The sequence below is a fragment of the Zalophus californianus genome, chromosome 17, assembly GCF_009762305.2.
Source record: "Zalophus californianus isolate mZalCal1 chromosome 17, mZalCal1.pri.v2, whole genome shotgun sequence".
Taxonomy (NCBI): Eukaryota; Metazoa; Chordata; class Mammalia; order Carnivora; family Otariidae; genus Zalophus; species Zalophus californianus.
Genome location: NC_045611.1, coordinates 47881947 through 47898964, shown reverse-complemented (window position 1 = coordinate 47898964; position 17018 = coordinate 47881947). Strand labels below are relative to the sequence as shown.

Sequence of the window (17018 nt, the reverse complement as noted above, 5' to 3'; positions counted from 1 at the left end):
CGCGGCGTCCCCCCCCCCCCAGGCGCCCCCATTCCGGACCAGCCCTCAGGAGCCGCCAACCCGAACTCCCGCGAAGACTTGACCCCAGACCTCGGGCGCACCCCCGCTGCACGCCGCTCCCCCCACCCGCAGCCTCTCTCCTGAGCCCCCGCGCATCCAAGGACCCTTCTCCTCCGGGATCCGGGAGACGGGATCACTCTCAGACCTTCCTCAACTCCCCTACTCAAGACCACCCACCTCTGGTACCAGATCTCGCCCATCTCGGTTTTTTTCCTTGGAATACCGAGAAACCACCCATCAGAGCCTCCCCTCCACCTCCGCTCCGTTTTCCCTGAGGGCATCAGCTCCCCCACCCCCACCCCGACCCTCCTACCTTTCTTCGGGAGACCCCCAGCCCCTGTAGGGGCGGGGCCTCCCTTTTCCCACCCCAGCCCGGCTCGCGCTCTCGGCAGTGCCGGGGGCGCCGCCTCCCCCATGCCGCCCTCCGGGCTGCGGCTGCTGCCGCTGCTGCTGCCGCTGCTGTGGCTACTAGTGCTGACGCCTGGCCGGCCGGCCGCCGGACTGTCCACCTGCAAGACCATCGACATGGAACTGGTGAAGCGAAAGCGCATCGAGGCCATCCGCGGCCAGATCCTGTCCAAGCTGCGGCTCGCCAGCCCCCCGAGCCAGGGGGAGGTGCCGCCCGGCCCGCTGCCCGAGGCCGTGCTGGCCCTTTACAACAGCACCCGCGACCGGGTGGCGGGGGAGAGCGCCGAGCCGGAGCCCGAGCCCGAGGCGGACTACTACGCCAAGGAGGTCACCCGCGTGCTAATGGTGGAAAACAGCAACAGTGAGCTCAGAGGGGCCGGGGACCCTGGAGGGGAGCCCCCAGGGGGCGCCGGAGTGCAGGGGTCACGGGGAGGAAATTACTGGCAGAGGAAACTGGCTAGAGGAAGAGGACCCCCGGGGTTGCCGGGAAAGCGGGAGGGGGGTCTCAAAGTGGATAGGACTGAGCTCCCTACCCGCTCCCCGCCAGGCATCTGGCCCTTGAAGACGAGGCGCTAGTGAGCGAGGTGGACCGCTTCTAGAAGAGGGCCATGGGAACATGCGTGATCGTGGGGGCAGTCCCCTAGAAGGAGAGAAGCGATTGGGGGGTGGAGGGGTAGAAAGACTTCCCTCTCCACCCGGGACTAGAGTGTGGGGGCTCGTGGGGTGAGGGCTGCAGAGAGGGAGCCCGCTTTGGGAGAAGCGAAGACCCCAGCATTTGAGAAAGGAGAGGCAGTGGGGAAAGCTGACCCAGAGCTCAGGGCTCACGAGGCGAGAAAATTCAAGAAGGACAGGAAAACTAGGTGACGCGAACCCCGGAGGTGCCGGGAAAGTGGAGAGTGGAGCCGCTTGCAGCGTGCGCGAAGAACACGCGGGACTGGGGGAAGGCCCACAGAGAGGCGGCGAGGGGGCTGATAAATGCAGGAAGAAGGGGACCCGAGGTTGTGGGGTGGGGGGAGGTCGGAGAGCAGCGGAGACCCCAGGGGGGCGCCGGGGATGCGCGCGAGGTGCCCCAAGTATTTGGCACAGGGACCTGAGAGGAGCAAGCCCAGCGGGGGAAGCGAGCCCCCAAGACACCTAGAACACTGGGTGGTGGGAAGGGATTTAGAGAGAGGGGAGACAAGCATGAGAAAGGGGGGAACGGTACAAACGGTGCCCTGCTGGGAGCAGCGAGTCCCCCACGCCGCGGGAGGGGAGCAAGTGGGCTGAGTGAGGAGTCGAGCCCTAGGGGGAGAGGTGGATGGGTGCGACTCTGCAAGATCGGGGTGAGAAAACTGAGTGGGTCAGGGTGAGGGAGCCCCACGTGGGTGCCACGCGCGGAGGGAGGAGCCTGCCCTCCCGGAAGCTGGGGGGGGAGGAGGACCCCGCAGAGCTGAAAGGGGAGAGTCTGCACCCCAGAGTCCCAGTTCCTCTCGAGGAGGCTGGGGAAACCCCAGCGTCCGGCCGCCTCGCCCTCCCTTCCCTTCCCTTTCCTTCCCGTGCCCGGGGGGCGGGGATCGCGCGCGGAGCCTGGGGCGAGACCGGGCAGGTCGGGTCCCCGCCCTCGCGGCGGCGGCGCCTCCCGCCCTCTTCACCCCAGCTCGGGGTGGAGCTGCCGCTGGGCCCGCCCCCCCGGCGCCCACGCGGGGACCCAGGTGTCCCGCGGGGCCCGGAGGTTTGGGGGCGGCCCCCCCGCTTGCCCTTTCTGACTTGGGTGGTGCACCTGTGGGTCCCCGGGCCTTGCGTGCGCCTAGCTTGCAGCTCCAGCCGGATGACGCCCCTCCCCACCCACCTCTCGGCCTCACCTTTTCTGTGGCCGCTTCACCTTCCTTGTAGAGATTTTTTTAACACTGACACTTTCCATCCTCGTCTCCCCTCCCAGTCTGCCTCCATCTCGCCCCCAAACCCTATGTCTCTCTTCCCGTGTGTGTCTGCCCCATCTCTGCCTTGCGTCTCTCCCGCATCTCCATGCTGGGACTCCCCGTTCCTGTCTCCTCCCTCTTCCTCGCCTCCACGGCGTGCTCCTAGTGTCTCCCTGTCTCCGCGGTCTCTCCATCTCTCCTTCCTACCAGTCCTGCCCCTCCTTTCTCCTTCCTCCCTATCTGCCCCCTACCCCCCTCAATGCCCCTGCGCTACCCTTCCTTTGGGGTTTGCTGAGTAACCCCTGGGTCAAGATAGGACTTCTTTGTGGGGGACCAGGCTGGCCTCGCTAGAGTAGGGAGGAGTAGGGGCAGGGGCCCGTGCAAGGAGCTTCCTCTGCCCTTTCTCATCAGATGCTGTCCCCACCATTTCTGCACCCCCACTGCAGAGGCCTAAAGTATGTGCCCCAGTCAGTGTAGAAGGTCAATGGCCTGTCTGCTCATCCCAAACTTTTCTTAGACTAGAAAGCACTCTTCCTAACTTTCACCCTCCCCCGCCCAAAGCCATTCCTACCTAGAATGAACTTTGCCTTGTCTAACCAGCTGAGGGAGGGAAGAGAAGAGAGGAAGCAATTAATAATAATAATAATATTAATAATAATAATGTCACAGTAGGAGGGAGGCGGCATGGCCTAGGGGCTAAGAGCACAGTCTTTGGGAGCAGACTGTCCGGGTTTGAATCCCAGCTCTGTAGCTCCCTACGGCCGTCACCATGGGGCAAATGACCTGTTTCCCCAGCTCTGAAATGGGTATAATAATCGTCTTTTCCTCACGGGGTGGTTGGTTGTGAGGTTTAAACGTCTTAACCGTTGTGAGTGTTGTGAACAGCACCTGCAAATAGTGAGCGCTCTTTAACGCGCGCGCACACACACACACACACACACACACACACACCAACGAGCGCACCCCGAATGTGCAGGCTCTCCTACACGCTTTACCTGCGACGTCTCTCTCGTGTCACACACTAACCCCGTGGTCGGTCCTCGTTTTGTAGATGAGGATCTGGCTCCGAGAGTGGAATTCACTTGCCCAAAGTCACACAGCGCTTCAGTGAGGAGAGACCGGTTGGGGTTTAGGGAGCTCGATGTGGTTGCCGGTTCCCAAACAACAGCAGGAAAGTGAGACTCTGGGAAGGAATGTGACTTGCCCAAAGTCACAGAGCTGGAAGACGGCAGAGGCCAGGGCTGGTCCAAATGCCCTTGATCCTAATTTGCACCTGAGGCTCCAAGTGGCCTGAGCAAGCGCAGCAGCCCCCCTACAGCCATGTACTGAGTGGACACTTTACCGACGGTGGGGGACAAGGGTGGTTCAGACCCCGTTTCACAGAAGGAGGAGACGAACCCAGAGAGGGCGAGCCACTTGCCCAAAGCCCCACAGCTAAAAAGTGTCAGAGTTGGGTTCCCACCCAGCATTGTCAGCCCGGGAGCCCACGCTCTTAGACTTGGGGTGTGCCAGCCGGCTCCCCGCCAAACCCCTGACATCCCTCCTCTCTGCTCCTCCTGCCTAGAAATCTATGAGAAAATCAAGAAAAGCCCGCACAGCATATATATGCTCTTCAACACATCGGAGCTCCGGGAAGCAGTGCCCGAGCCCGTCTTGCTCTCCCGGGCAGAGTTGCGCCTGCTGAGGCTCAAGTTAAAAGTGGAGCAGCACGTGGAGCTGTACCAGGTGGGGGGGCCCGAGCCCCGGAGGCGGGTGGGCCGCACGTGCCTGTGGGCTGGGGCCAGGGTGGGCGGCCGGGTGGCTGGTGGCTGCCAAGTCCGCAGAGACAAACTTCCGGAGGGCGGAGGCGCACACACGGTGGATCGCAGGGCTCTTTGAAACTTGCAGACTCCTAGCACCCTGGGGTGTAACCACTCAGAAGGCTGGGATCTTGAAAGGTCGGAGGCTCTCAGACCGTTCTGTCCGGTAGGGGATAGCCACACATGGCCACTTAAGTTGACTAAAATTAAATAAAAGGAAAAATTCAGTTCGTCAGTCTCACTGGCCATATTTCAAGTACTCTGTAGTCACATGTGGTTAGCGGCTGCTATTTTGGATGCCACAGATAAAGAACATTTCCATCGCCAGAGAAAGTTCCCTTGGATAGCTCTGTTTTAGAAGATTTCGAGTCTCCAGGAAGGTTGGGGCCTCCGGAAGGGCTGGAGTCTCCAGAAGGTTATGTGACCTAGAATCCATGTCCTATGGAACATGAGGCTTCAGGGTGGGTGTTAGACTCTTACAACAAAGGAATGTGGTCTATTGTCAAACTTCTTGGATTCTGGAGAATTCAGCTTTATGCTGCCAGGGCCTGGAGTGTTCTGCCCGGCCCCAGAGGATCACCACACGGGGGTGTGAGGCGTCGGCAGCATCTGGGTTTGGGGCGTGTCAGACTCCTGGGCGTGTAGAACTTCTCAGGCTCATTGAGTGTGTAATTCTTCGGGTGCTCCTGAGTACTGGAGTTCTGGAATGACTTCTAACATAAGCCCCTAGAAAGTTACAGACTCTCAGAAGTTAGGGGGTCAGATTTGCAGAACTGTATGCTCGCTCAGTGGACCTCAGGATGTCCTCGGAGGATCTTAGCGTGGTGGGCTGTCAAGCTGAAGGGGGCCTGGCATTTCACCAGTGAGGGAACTCAGGCCTGGGGCTCAGGGCAGAGGCTGAGCCGTCCAGGTGCCTTGATCCCCACCTCCCCCCTGCCGGGCCCGGGGGTCTCCCTCCTCTCCTCCCAGGGCCGCTCTGGGGCGGGTGGTTCCCGCAGGGTCCCACAGCGTGAATGTCTGGGATGGGACCGTGAGAGGGGCTCTCTGGAGGCCTGTGTGGTGGAGCGGAAGGAGGGAGGTACAGTCAATGCATTTGGGGGTGTGGAGCACCATCTACTCACTGTCTCCCTCCCCAAATTCATCATCCCCTAGAAATACAGCAACGATTCCTGGCGCTACCTCAGCAACCGGCTGCTGGCGCCCAGCGACACGCCAGAATGGCTGTCCTTTGATGTCACGGGAGTCGTGCGGCAGTGGCTGAGCCACGGAGGTGAGGACTGCTTCTTTGCCCCACCCCTGTTTTTTTTTTTTTAAGATTTTTATTTATTTATTTGTCAGAGAGAGAGAGCACAAGCAGGGGGAGCAGTAGAGGGAGAGGGAGAAGCAGGCTCCTCACTGAGCAAGGAGCCCGATGCGGGGCTCCATCCCAGGACCCTGGGATCATGACCTGAGCCGAAGGCAGACGCTTAACGACTGAGCCACCCAGGCATTCCCTCACCCCTATTTTGTAATGGGATCGATCCCCTTGTTTGTCCTGGGGCTGCCCTGCCTACCAGCTGCCACCCCATGTTGGTGCCAAAGAGCCAAGACCTGGCCTTCCTCCCAGACCCTCAGAAACGTGAGTGATTAGTGCTTAATCCATTTCTTGATCACCTGTTCTGTGCTGGGGGATGCTGGGGACGCAGCAGCGACCCAATCAGCCCCATCCTTACCCTCCCAGAGCCCGTGGTCCATTGTTGGGGTGGGGGAAGTGGGGAAAGTCCTGAAAACTGGGTAGGGCTGGGCTGGGGAGCCCAGAGGAGATGCCTGACCCAGCCTCCGGTCAGGGAGGGCTTCCTGGAGGAGGACATCGAAAGAAGGAGGGGCAAGAGCCTTCGAGGCAGACCCTGAGTCCAGGGAATGCCTGGCACATCTGATCTGTCTCTAAGAGGACTGGGTCTGTCCTGCCCGTCGGAGTCCACAGCGCCCACATCCCCTTTCCTAATCTCCCTCTGGGTGCTGGATATGCAGTGGAAATTCAGATCACTTCTAGATCCTGCCCTCCAGGGGCCCACAGTCATTTCCGGACACCTAGAAAGTCTTGCCAAAGCCTGAGGCAGCAGTGATGAGCCCAGAGAGCAGTGTCGGGGCGGGGAGGCGCTGCAGGAGCTGGCCCAGGTACCTGCGCCCATCCGAGGGTCTGGGAGGGCTTCCTGGGGGAAGGTGATAGTGTTGAGACTTGCGGGGTAAGTGGTGGTTCGTCTAGGTGTTGAAAGGTGGGGGTTCAGGAGCAGGTGGGAGCTGGGCGGAGTGTCCTGTGTGGTTGGACAAAGGCCATTCTCGGTCCCTGCTGGGTCTAGAGCACCCAGCACAGGGCCCAGCACCTAGGAGCAGCTTAGAAAATCACCCATTCATTCATTCATTCATTCATCCCCCCAGCTGCCCTGTGGGTTTGCATCGTGGCCCTACCTTTTCCCACTTGGGGCAAGTCCTCTCCTCTCCGTGGGCCTCGGCTTCCATGTCTGCAAAATGGGAAGCTTTGGTGAGGATTGAAGGAGGTAATGCTCACATGCTCACAGCATGTTTAGGACAGGGCCACCCAGTAGATGTTTGTTTTTATGGACTGTGGGCTAGGCCCAGCGGGGGACAAGAAGACGGGCATCCCTGCCCCCACGCATCCTGCTTTCCACTGAGGGAGCAATGAGGGAACTAAATAGCCAAATACAAATGTCAGGGAGGGTAAGTACTATGGAGAAAATAAAGCGATGTCACCGTGGGGGAGGGGCCTGTGTCCTGGAGGGCCTCTTGGAGGACTTGACCTCTGAGCTGAGACCTGAAAGAGAAGGAGGAGGAAGCGAGAGGGTGCAGGGAGAGGGCAGGCAGGGGAGGAGGGAGGCTGGCAGGACCTCCACCCCTCCCCGCCCGCCCCCACCCCTGCCTGCCCCCCGGGGTTGCTCCCGCCCCTTGCAGCCTCAGCGTGAGCCACACCTCACACTGGCACTGGCTTCCCTCTTTCCACTCCCACAGGGGAAGTAGAGGGCTTTCGCCTCAGTGCCCACTGTTCGTGTGACAGCAAAGATAACACACTGCAAGTGGACATCAACGGTGAGGCCCATCTCCCTGGCTTGGCCCCATGGCAGCGTGCCCGCGCGTGCATGCGCGTGTGTCTTCCTCCCCCTGCCCCTGCCCCCGTTCATCCATCTGAGACTGTGTGTCTCTGTCTCCCCTACCCCCCACCGCTCCAAACCAAAGCAGGGCTCCGTTCCAGCCGCCGAGGTGACCTGGCCACCATTCACGGCATGAACCGGCCCTTCCTGCTCCTCATGGCCACCCCACTGGAGAGGGCCCAGCACCTGCACAGCTCCCGGCATCGCCGGGCCCTGGACACCAACTACTGCTTCAGGTGACCTTTCTGCCTTCAACCGGGGTCTCCTAGGCTGGGGGCGCGATGGTCGGCTGCTGACCAGGCGCGCCACATTGGGCCCCTGGCTACACGTGCACTGGCCTCTCCTCCAGCCTAGAAGGCTCAGCGGACGAGGTCCGAGTGCCAGAATGCTGGGATGGGTGCCCTGGGAGCCCTAGAATGTTGAGGTCAGGTTGCTTTCTTGCTGGTGTGTTGGAATCAGACTGTTGGAATGAGGGACACCGAGCGTGTGGGAGTTCAGTGGTGGCAGGTTGCGGTTCTAGACGGTTGGGATGCTAGAACGTTAGGATTCCGTGTGAATGATTGAAATCTGAGAACGCCGGACTCCAGGAATTTGGGAATTCAGAATTGGAAGATCACGCATGTTGGATTCCTTATGCCAATGGCAGATTGGAGGCCTTGAATATTGGGCTCAAGATGGGGGAAGCCTGTGTTAAAATACCAGCATCCACAAATGTTAGGGTTAGAGAAAGCCAGAGTGGATCCTAGAGTGTTGGGGCTCAGTGTTAGAATCTCGGAAGGCTGGGATCTTAGGAGGTGGTAGCTTGGACCTCTGGAGAGGTGGGCTCAGGATTGTGGAACGCTTGTATGCAACATCAAAACGGTGGAACTCATGAATGGTAGGATCCCGGAGAGCAGGAATGTGGGACTGCCAGCAAGTTGGAAATGCCGCTGGAGTGTGAGAACCTTCAGATGCTGGAGTATTGCAATCTGAGAGAGTCGAAAAGTTGGATTCCTTAGAATGTGGACATTCAGAGTTAGATGTTGCAGAATTAGAACGATAACCTGACCTTGTCTCTCCCCTGCTTAATATTTTGATGGCACCTCTGGGCTTTCTTATGTGCTGTTCCCCTCCTGGAGAGTCAGTTCTGCTCCCGAGCTCAGCCCCAGCCCCAGCCTTCAGCCCGGCAACCTTGTGAATGAATGAATGCAAGAATTGAAGCTCCGACTGCTACTGACATTAATAACCTAAAAAGGGGGGCAGGCAGCCATGTGAGGCTCTGTAGGGAGGGACACAGTGTCACCTAGGAAGCTGGGCCAAAAAATTGAACATTGAGCTGATCAAGACGGTAGATCCAGCTACCAATTTTCCAGAAACCCAGGGACAGAAGAACATGTGAAACAACACCACACGCTTGCAGTCAGCAGCAGTTAGCTTGTGGGAAACCTGACCCATTTTCTTCAACAAACACAAGGCAGAGCGGGGGGAAGGAGAGAGATGGTTCTATAGATTTCTAAAAGAATCTGAAGAGATAGATCAACCAATTGCAATGTGTAGACCTTATTTGGATCTTTATGCAGACGAGTAAAAATGAAAAGACGTTTGGGAGACAGTTGGGGAAATGTGAACTCTGTGTATCTGATGATATCACAGAATCATTGTGAATTTTTTTTAAGTGGTATTGTGGTGATGTTTTAAAATTTTCTTGGAGATACATGTGGAAACATTTGTGGATGAAATGACATGGTGGAGGGCATGTGCTTCGAAGCTGTCCAGTGGGGGAGAGGAAGTGGGTAGGGGGCAGAGATGCAGTGAGCTTGGCCATGACGTGAGATTGTGGAAGCTAGCCTCCCTGAATGCTTCTCTAGCGTCCAAGAACGATGTGAGGCCCTTTGGCCTGTCCTGGGGCCCCAAGTAGGTTTCTTTTGCCTACCAGGCCCTGACTGGATGGCAGAGGGGCTCTGCAAGAGCTTTGCAAGAGGGGCACCTGGCTGGCCCAGTCAGTAGGCCATGCAACTCTTGATCTCCGGGTCGTGAGTTCAAGCCCCACGTTGAGCATAGAGTGTACTTAAAAGCTTTGCAAAAGGTCTTTTTTTTTATAATGTTTTTTATTTATTTATTCATGAGAGTCAGAGAGAGAGGCAGAGGCAGAGGGAGAAGCAGGCTCCCTGCCCAGCAGGGAGCCCAATGCGGGCCTCGATCCCAGGACCCCGGGATCATGACCTGAGCCGAAGGCAGACGCTTAACCATCTGAGCCACCCAGGCGCCCCTTGCAAAAGGTCTTGAACTTGCACTGAACACATGGGTTACACAGTGCCTCAGAGTCACCTGCAGGCTTGTTAAATATGGCCTGCTGTCCCCCAGCCGCCCCAAGCCCACCCCCAGTTTCAGATTCAGTAAGTCTGGGGTGGGGCCGGAGAATTTGCATTTGCACATCTGTCGCTGTGGGGACCCCACATGGAGCATGTCCCAGGTGGGTGGTAAGAGTCACAGACTATTCAAATCTTAGGACCTCAGAACCCCCGGTCAGAGGTGAACCAGAAGTGAAAGATTGTTCTGGACAGGGGTTCTTTCCCTTTTCTGAGTTTAGGACCCCCTTGAGAAGCTGAAAGCCAGACAGTCGCCCCAGACATATGTCTATAAATGCACACGTATGTGCCTGTGGTTTCGGGAGCTCAAGACCCTTGCTGGGGGCGCCTGGGTGGCTCAGTTGGTTGGGCGACTGCCTTCGGCTCAGGTCATGATCCTGGAGTCCCAGGATCGAGTCCCGCATCGGGCTCCCTGCTCAGCAGGGAGTGTGCTTCTCTCTGACCCTCCCCCCTCTCATGTGCTTGCTCTCTCTCTCAAATAAATAAAATCTTAAAAAAAAAAAAAAAAGACCCTTGCTGAACCCACACATGGACTTCCTGATGCCTCCTTGGCCCTTAACAACACCTTAGTTGACCTAACATCCCCTGTGTCTTTGGACAGATAGGGAAACTGAGGCCCAACCAGACTGGGGAGGAACTGGGCTGAGCTCATAGGGATCTCAGATTCCTGGCTCCCTTCTCAGGGCTCTGTGGCTTTTGGAGAGGCCTTGTCTTGCCCCGGGGAAATGCTGTATCATCACCTCTTCCTGCTCTGCTTGAGCTGACATGGCCGTGCTCAGGCCCCTGGGTGGTGCAGAGCTGGTGGTGAAACCGGCCCCAAGCTCCACCGCTTGCCCGCTGTGCGTGAGCAGGGAGCGCTCCTTCACCCTTCAAATGGGGATAATAATAAGGCCTGCCTCACAGGGTTTTGAGATTAATTCATTCTCTGTTGATTAATTTTTGACTAGGTAAATACGTGCACATGGACCAAACCTAGAAAGAATACTTAGAGACCCTCCAGCCCGGCCCCCCCCCCCCCCCCCCCCCCGCCCCTGAGGAGGAGGCAGCCGGTTTTATTGTCTCTGTGTCTCTTTCCGGAGACAGTCTCTGTTTGAAACACTTATACATAACCAATATATTTTTTAAAGATTTTATTTATTTATTTGACAGAGAGAGGGGGAGAAAGAGAGCCCAAGAGGGGGTGGGGGCGGCAGGCAGAGGGAGAGGGAGAAGCAGGCCCAATCCCAGGCCCCTGGGAACATGACCTGAGCCGAAGGCAGATGCTTAACCGACTGAGCCACCCCGGCGCCCCTCCATATATTTTTTATTTTGACCAAATTGTAGAATCCTTTGGGGGGGGCATGTGGAGAGGGCGCTGCATACTTTTTCCTCCCTCCCTCTCTCCCATCCTTCCTTCCTTCCTTCTAAAAGTAACACGCACCCATCACACCACCATATGTAAAAAGCCAACATTTGAATGTAGTTCCTTCCAGTTCTTTTATGCAAAAACAGAATTTGGATCATACTGTCCTTGAGCTTTGCCTAGCGTTTCTTTCATATGTTATGAACCTGGAATATAAAGCATTCTTGGCTGCCCATAAATCAAGCTTTTTAGCCAAGGTCCCTGCCCAGCTCAGCCATGGCCCCAGAGGCCAGCACATAAAATGTCCCAGTTCCTTCCAGACAAGCAGGAGCCTGGGCTCCCGGCTGGGGAGGACTGGCTTTTGCTTCTGAGCATGGGACAGAGATTATGAGTCCAGAGCAGTAGAGTATTATACACCACTATTCTCCAACGTGCTTTTTAAAAACCTAACATACACACACATACGAACACACACACACACACACACACACACATTAATCTCTATGCCCAGCGTGGCGCTTGAACTCACAACCCCGAGATCAAGAGTTGCACGCTCTCCTGACTGAACCAACCATGCGCCCCATGTGGCAATAAGTACTAAGAAGGAAAATAAATCAGAGGAAGAGGAGAGGAAAAAAACTAGATATGGGGGACTATTCTTCCTATCCTGGTTAAAATTTGCTTCTATTATGGAAAATTTGAAATGTAAACAAACGCAGACAAGATATGGCATAATGAAGTCGCATGAATTCTCATCCAGCTTCAACAGTATTAAGATTTGTCCCACTTGGCATGCCTGGCTGGCTCAGTCAGTAGAGCGTGTGACTCTTGATCTCAGGGTTATGAGTTCGAGCACCACATTGGGTGTAGAGATTACTTAAAAATAAAATCTTCCCCCAAAATTTGCCCCACTTCAAATATAGACATTGTCATATTTTCTTGCATAACTGAAATGTCATTATTACACGGAATGGAATTCACGATCATTTGGATTGGTATTTTGGATATTTATTGAGCACCTGCTGCATGTCAGCCAGTGTTCTAGGAGTTAAGGCTCCCTATGTAAAGGACATCTGAGCATACGTTTAAATGAACTGAAGAACCGAGCCAGAGTGGATGGATATCTATGTGAATAGCAAGCCAGGAAGAGGGAAGAACAAGTGCAAAGGTCCTGGGGCAGGACTATGAGGAACAGGGAGGATGCTAGTGTAGCCGGCAGTCAAGGAGAGTGGGGAGGGAGTTGAGATCAGCCGACCAGGCAGCATCTTGGGGTTCCTGGCGAGGACTTGGGCATTTGCCCCGAGTGATGTTTGAGCCATGTTCCGAGCAGAGGAAAGACACGACAATCTCTAGCATGTGGTCCCAGAAGGCGAGGATTTCCATCTGTGTCGTTTGCACTGAGTCCCTAGTAGATCCCAGCCAAGCACATGGTAGTGGTTCAACAAACATTTGTTGCACACATAGAACTTAGTGCATGTGGACGGTCATTTGGCTTCTTGCAGGCTTGTTCTGAGCCTGGCGTGAGACAAGGTTTACTATGTTGCCCTTAGCACAGTGCTTGACTTTATCAGCGTTAGTGCGTATGGTTGCTCTCACTGCTATTGCCGTTATTGTCACAGGCGGTGCAAGGGGGACCGAGATGGGGACCGTGCTGGGGGTGACCAGGGTGCCCCCCCCGCACCCCCCCCCCCCCCCGGGGCCTGGCCGCCTTTGCAGCAGCCCCTCCTGACCCGGGCTCCTCCCTCCTGCCTGCAGCTCCACGGAGAAGAACTGCTGCGTGCGGCAGCTCTATATCGACTTCCGCAAGGATCTGGGCTGGAAGTGGATCCACGAGCCCAAGGGCTACCACGCCAACTTCTGCCTGGGGCCCTGCCCCTACATTTGGAGCCTGGACACGCAGTACAGCAAGGTGCGTCTGGCCTCGGACAGGGGTGCTCTGGGAGGAGCAGGGACTAAGGGAGTGGAGGGAGACAAACAGGTAAAACCAGAGAGGAATGGGCCAGCTGAGAAGTAGAGAGAGGCGGGGGTCGATCGGAGGGGACGGAGCAGAGACGGGAGGAGACAGGGTCAGAGCAGGTGGAGAGCGCGCAGCGGGAGACCCCACGGAGACCGAGTGACGGGGCGCGGGAGGCGGGGAGACGGAAGGAGAGGGAACGGCAGGGTCAGTATGCGAGAAAAAGGCCGGAGTCCACAGACCGCCACCGAGACAGAGAGAGACTGAGGACAAAGCAAGAGTGGAAAATGGGGAGAGTGAGGCTGAGACTGAGAACGGAACAGACCGAGATGAGACAGAGGGAGAGGGGGAGGGGGCACCCTGCCCACGCCCCCCCCCGCCCCCGCCCGCAGGTCCTGGCCCTGTACAACCAGCACAACCCCGGCGCGTCGGCGGCCCCGTGCTGCGTGCCGCAGGCGCTGGAGCCACTGCCCATCGTGTACTACGTGGGCCGCAAGCCCAAGGTGGAGCAGCTGTCCAACATGATCGTGCGCTCCTGCAAGTGCAGCTGAGGCCCCGCCCCGCCCGGCAGGCCCCGCCCACCGGCAGGCCCGGCCCCGCCCCCGCCCGCTGCGCCGGGCTGTATTTAAGGACACCGCGCCCCAGCCCCCCTCCCCCCGCCCCTGGGGTCCATTAAAGGTGGAGAGAGGACTGGGGTCTCTGTGCGTGTCGTTGGGTCCCTGACTGGGGTCTCCCTCCCGGCATTCCCGACGTTCCCTGGTTCCGGATCCATCTGCGCCCCCTCCTGTCTCTCTCCACCATTCATTTCCTCCCACAAACACCTGCAGAGCACTCCTGAAGTCCCAATACTCCCCGCGGCCGCTAGATTTATTTATTGAGCACCTTGTGCCCTGTTCCAAATGCCTTATATTGACTACTCGTGTAATCACCATAACAAAACTCTGAGATAGTGTCATCTGAGGTAACACTCACTTTAAAAAGGTGAGGAAGCCAGAGCCCAGCGAGGTTAAGGGAATAGTTGCTGCCCACCAGGAACCTGCTTTCTGGGGAAGAGACAGATGTGGGAAGTGACGCTAAGACAGGAAAGCGGGATGGAGCGAGAGATGGTTTGGGGGAGGAGGGAGGGCTCCTCGGAGGAGGCAGTCTGGGGGAGCACTGGGGGAGAGTGTTCTCGGTAGGGAGACCTAGGCACAGCCTGGCCATGAGGATGAACTTGGAGTAAGCGACACTGAGAGGAAAGGCCAATGTGGTTGGAAGGGAGGGACAAGGGGAAGGGTGCTGGGAGCTGAGTCAGTTGATTAACGCTCACAGGCCAGAGAGTAATAATATTCCCCCTGCCAGGTAGGGCTGTAGGAGCTCCCCACATTCTCCCCACAGCCCAGCAGAGCAGGGGTTAGCAAATTACCGCCTGCAGGCCAATTCTGGCCCGCTGCCTGTGTCTGTAAATAAAGTTTTATTGGAGCACAGCCATGCTCGTTCGTTTGTGCATCACCTAGGGCTGTTTCGGTGCTACAAGGGCAGGGCCCAGTAGAAACTATATGCAAAGTCACGAATAGTTACTATCTAGCCCTTTACAGCAACAGTTTGCCAGCTCCTACTATAGAGACCTTTTGCTCCCCACTTTACAGATGGGAAGACCGAGGCACAGAGAGGTTCAGTTACTTGCTAAGGTCACACAGCTAGCAGGCGGCAGAGCTGGGAATTCAAGCCCAAACAGCTGGAGTTGAGGATCTAGGCACATGACCTCTGCACGGGAACTGCTTCCCCGTCCACATTGGGCCGTGGGGGCCTGTGGGGGCCTGTGGGAACTTGTACTCTGAGGGAGGTGGGAGCCACGTCAGGGTTCGGAACAGAAGAGGAGAGTGATTTGACTTCGGTGCTCAGAGAGTCCCTCTGGCTGATGGTTGAGTAGACTGAATGCCGGCTAGGGGAGCTGCAGGGAGACCATTTGTCCAAGTGAGCAATGCCAGTGCCCTGAGCCAGAGTGGCTCCCCATCGGCTGCCCCGTTTCTTCCCATCTGCTCTGGTCTTGCCCGTGAACTCTCCCCTGCTTCCTCCTCAGCCTCTCCGGTTTCCCCCTCTTCGTCCCAGGTTTTGGTCCCCACCCTCCCACTGCCCTACGCTCTCCTACCCTTCCCAGGGCCGGGCTCTGACCTGCTCCTGGCCCAGGGATGGCCCTAGGGTGGGGGTCACTGTGTGGGGACATGCTGCCATTTTCACCAGCCTCCCGTGTGCACACACTTGCCAGCACACGGTGACACAGACCGTCGTCACTGCAACCCCGTGAAAATGCGGCACAGCTACACACATTCACACTCACAACAGAGGTTCGAATGTGGACCGTGTCCCACGGTCTCACAAACACGTCCACCTTTCAGAGCCACAGAGGCTACACAGAAGCCTGTGACACGGGGCGGCGGCCACAGCCCACGCTCGCCCTGCCGCATTACCCGGGCCCAGCCCAGCCTCGGAGCTTCACCGGGACGCGGCAGAACACAGTCAGACAAATACGACCCCCCGCACACCAGAGAGGGATTTCGAGAGGATGCCACGCACAGACACACACCTCCCAGCCTCAGAGCCCCATCAGGAAGTGAAACAGAGACTCCTGCTGGGACCCGCCAACAGTTGCACAAACGTCCTCCGTCCTCCGCGGGGTCCCGCTCACGAACAGGCACAACCTGACGCATCCCAGTCCCACCCAGACACACGCCACACATGGAGACACACGGCACGGTGGCGCAGACTGCAGGCCGGTGGTGCCCACTCAGCCTGACATCTCTTGGCCCCACACGCTGAGGCCTGGGGAGTCCCACGAGGCCGCGCAGACAGCAGCTGGCCCCGTCATACCCAGACGAGCTGTCACACCCCGGGTCCCAGACGGAGCAGTCCCACACACCCAGACACACCCCCAGGGTCGCGGCCCTCGCACGCCCAGCCCGTGCCTGGGCCCGAGGACAAGTCCTGGCCACGCAGGGCTGCACACCCCGCGGTGGCCCGAGCCCTCGCCACGCCCTCGTGACACACCCCGCCCACCTGCCCGCCCGGCTGAGCTGGCGCGGAGGCCGCCCAGGAAGGGAAACTTGCGGGCTCAGCACCTTCCTGGACTGCCTGCGGGCAGCCCCTGCCCTGCTACCCGGCACCCCCGGCCCCGCGGGGGGGCGGGGCAGGCCCCGTGGGGACAAGGGAGTCCTGGCCCCTGGCCCTGCGCCCAAGCGCCGGGGCAGGACCCGGGGTTCGGGGAGCCCCGCTCCCCTCCCCCGCTCCTGCGGGCCGACCCGGGAGGGGAGGGAAGTCGTGGGGGGAGCCTGGGTTCCGGCTGGAGCCCCAGCTTCCCGTCCGGCCCCCACGGGGCAGGAAGCGGGGCCGGGGAGGCCAGCTCAGGCCTTCCTGCCCCCTCCCCCAGACAGGCCTGGGAGCTGGGTCAGCTGGAAGGAGCAGGGCAAGCAAGGGAGGGGGCGGGGGGGGGGGCGGATGAGAGAGAAAGCCCCTCCCCCCAACCTCGTGATTGGTGTCTTTTGGGTTTCTAATGTAAATTTGAACATGTTCAGAACCTCTGTGTGTGTGTGTGTGTGTGTGTCTACAAGCTTTGTGCTGTGGATTTTGTGTGTCCAGCATGCGGGTTTCTAACACACCAGCGGGTGCCGGCTGGCGGTGCTGAGTGTGAACAGCATCTGTCCAAGTGTGCATCCCCAACATGTGTCCCCCCTGTGTGTCTGACTGTGCTGTGGGTCCGAGTTTTGGGTTTCTGTCTAGAAGCCCATGTCCTCTCTGGGCTCTGTGACATGACACCGTGTCTCGGCAAGTCTGTGTGTAGGAGTGGGGTCGTATCCCTGGGGCGTGCCGTGTGTCTGCCTTTTTTCTCAACATCTTTGCTCTTGCTCTCTGGGTGTAAATTTGTGTGTTCTTCGGTAAGTGTGACTCGAAGTGTGGATGTTTTCTGTGCATGTCTGGGTGTCTGTGAGGGAGGTGTGTTTCCGGGAGCTGTTGTGCTCTGTGTTCGCTAGCTGAGCTGTGTTTTCAGTGCAGCTGTGTGTGTGTGGGGGGGGGCAGTTCCTGGTGT

General features: G+C 58.0%; 1 protein-coding gene across 2 annotated transcripts; it reads left to right on the top strand.

Moving 5' to 3' along the window:
* The first annotated feature begins 435 nt into the window (after positions 1–435).
* On the top strand, positions 436–15556 carry TGFB1 (transforming growth factor beta 1). Of its 2 annotated transcripts, none has more exons than XM_027619575.2 (7): positions 436–829; positions 3931–4091; positions 5318–5435; positions 7172–7249; positions 7400–7547; positions 12757–12910; positions 13348–15556. In XM_027619575.2, the coding sequence occupies exons 1-7, from the start codon at positions 475–477 to the stop codon at positions 13504–13506; spliced, it is 1173 nt and encodes a 390-aa protein (XP_027475376.1). In that variant the 5' UTR covers positions 436–474; the 3' UTR covers positions 13507–15556. The 2 variants fall into 2 exon arrangements, with proteins under 2 accessions (XP_027475376.1, XP_027475375.1); XM_027619574.2 differs by having other exon boundaries at positions 459–829; positions 7397–7547.
* The last annotated feature ends 1462 nt before the right edge of the window (positions 15557–17018 follow it).

What these genes read in the sequence shown, in the direction of transcription:
- TGFB1 (XM_027619574.2), top strand. Translation starts at nt 475, where the DNA reads ATGCCGCCCTCCGGGCTGCGGCTGCTGCCGCTGCTGCTGCCGCTGCTG. An exon ending in AATGGTGGAAAACAGCAACA is followed by an intron (nt 830 to 3,930) that starts GTGAGCTCAGAG and finishes CCTCCTGCCTAG; the next exon opens with AAATCTATGAGAAAATCAAG. An exon ending in ACTGCAAGTGGACATCAACG is followed by an intron (nt 7,250 to 7,396) that starts GTGAGGCCCATC and finishes TCCAAACCAAAG; the next exon opens with CAGGGCTCCGTTCCAGCCGC.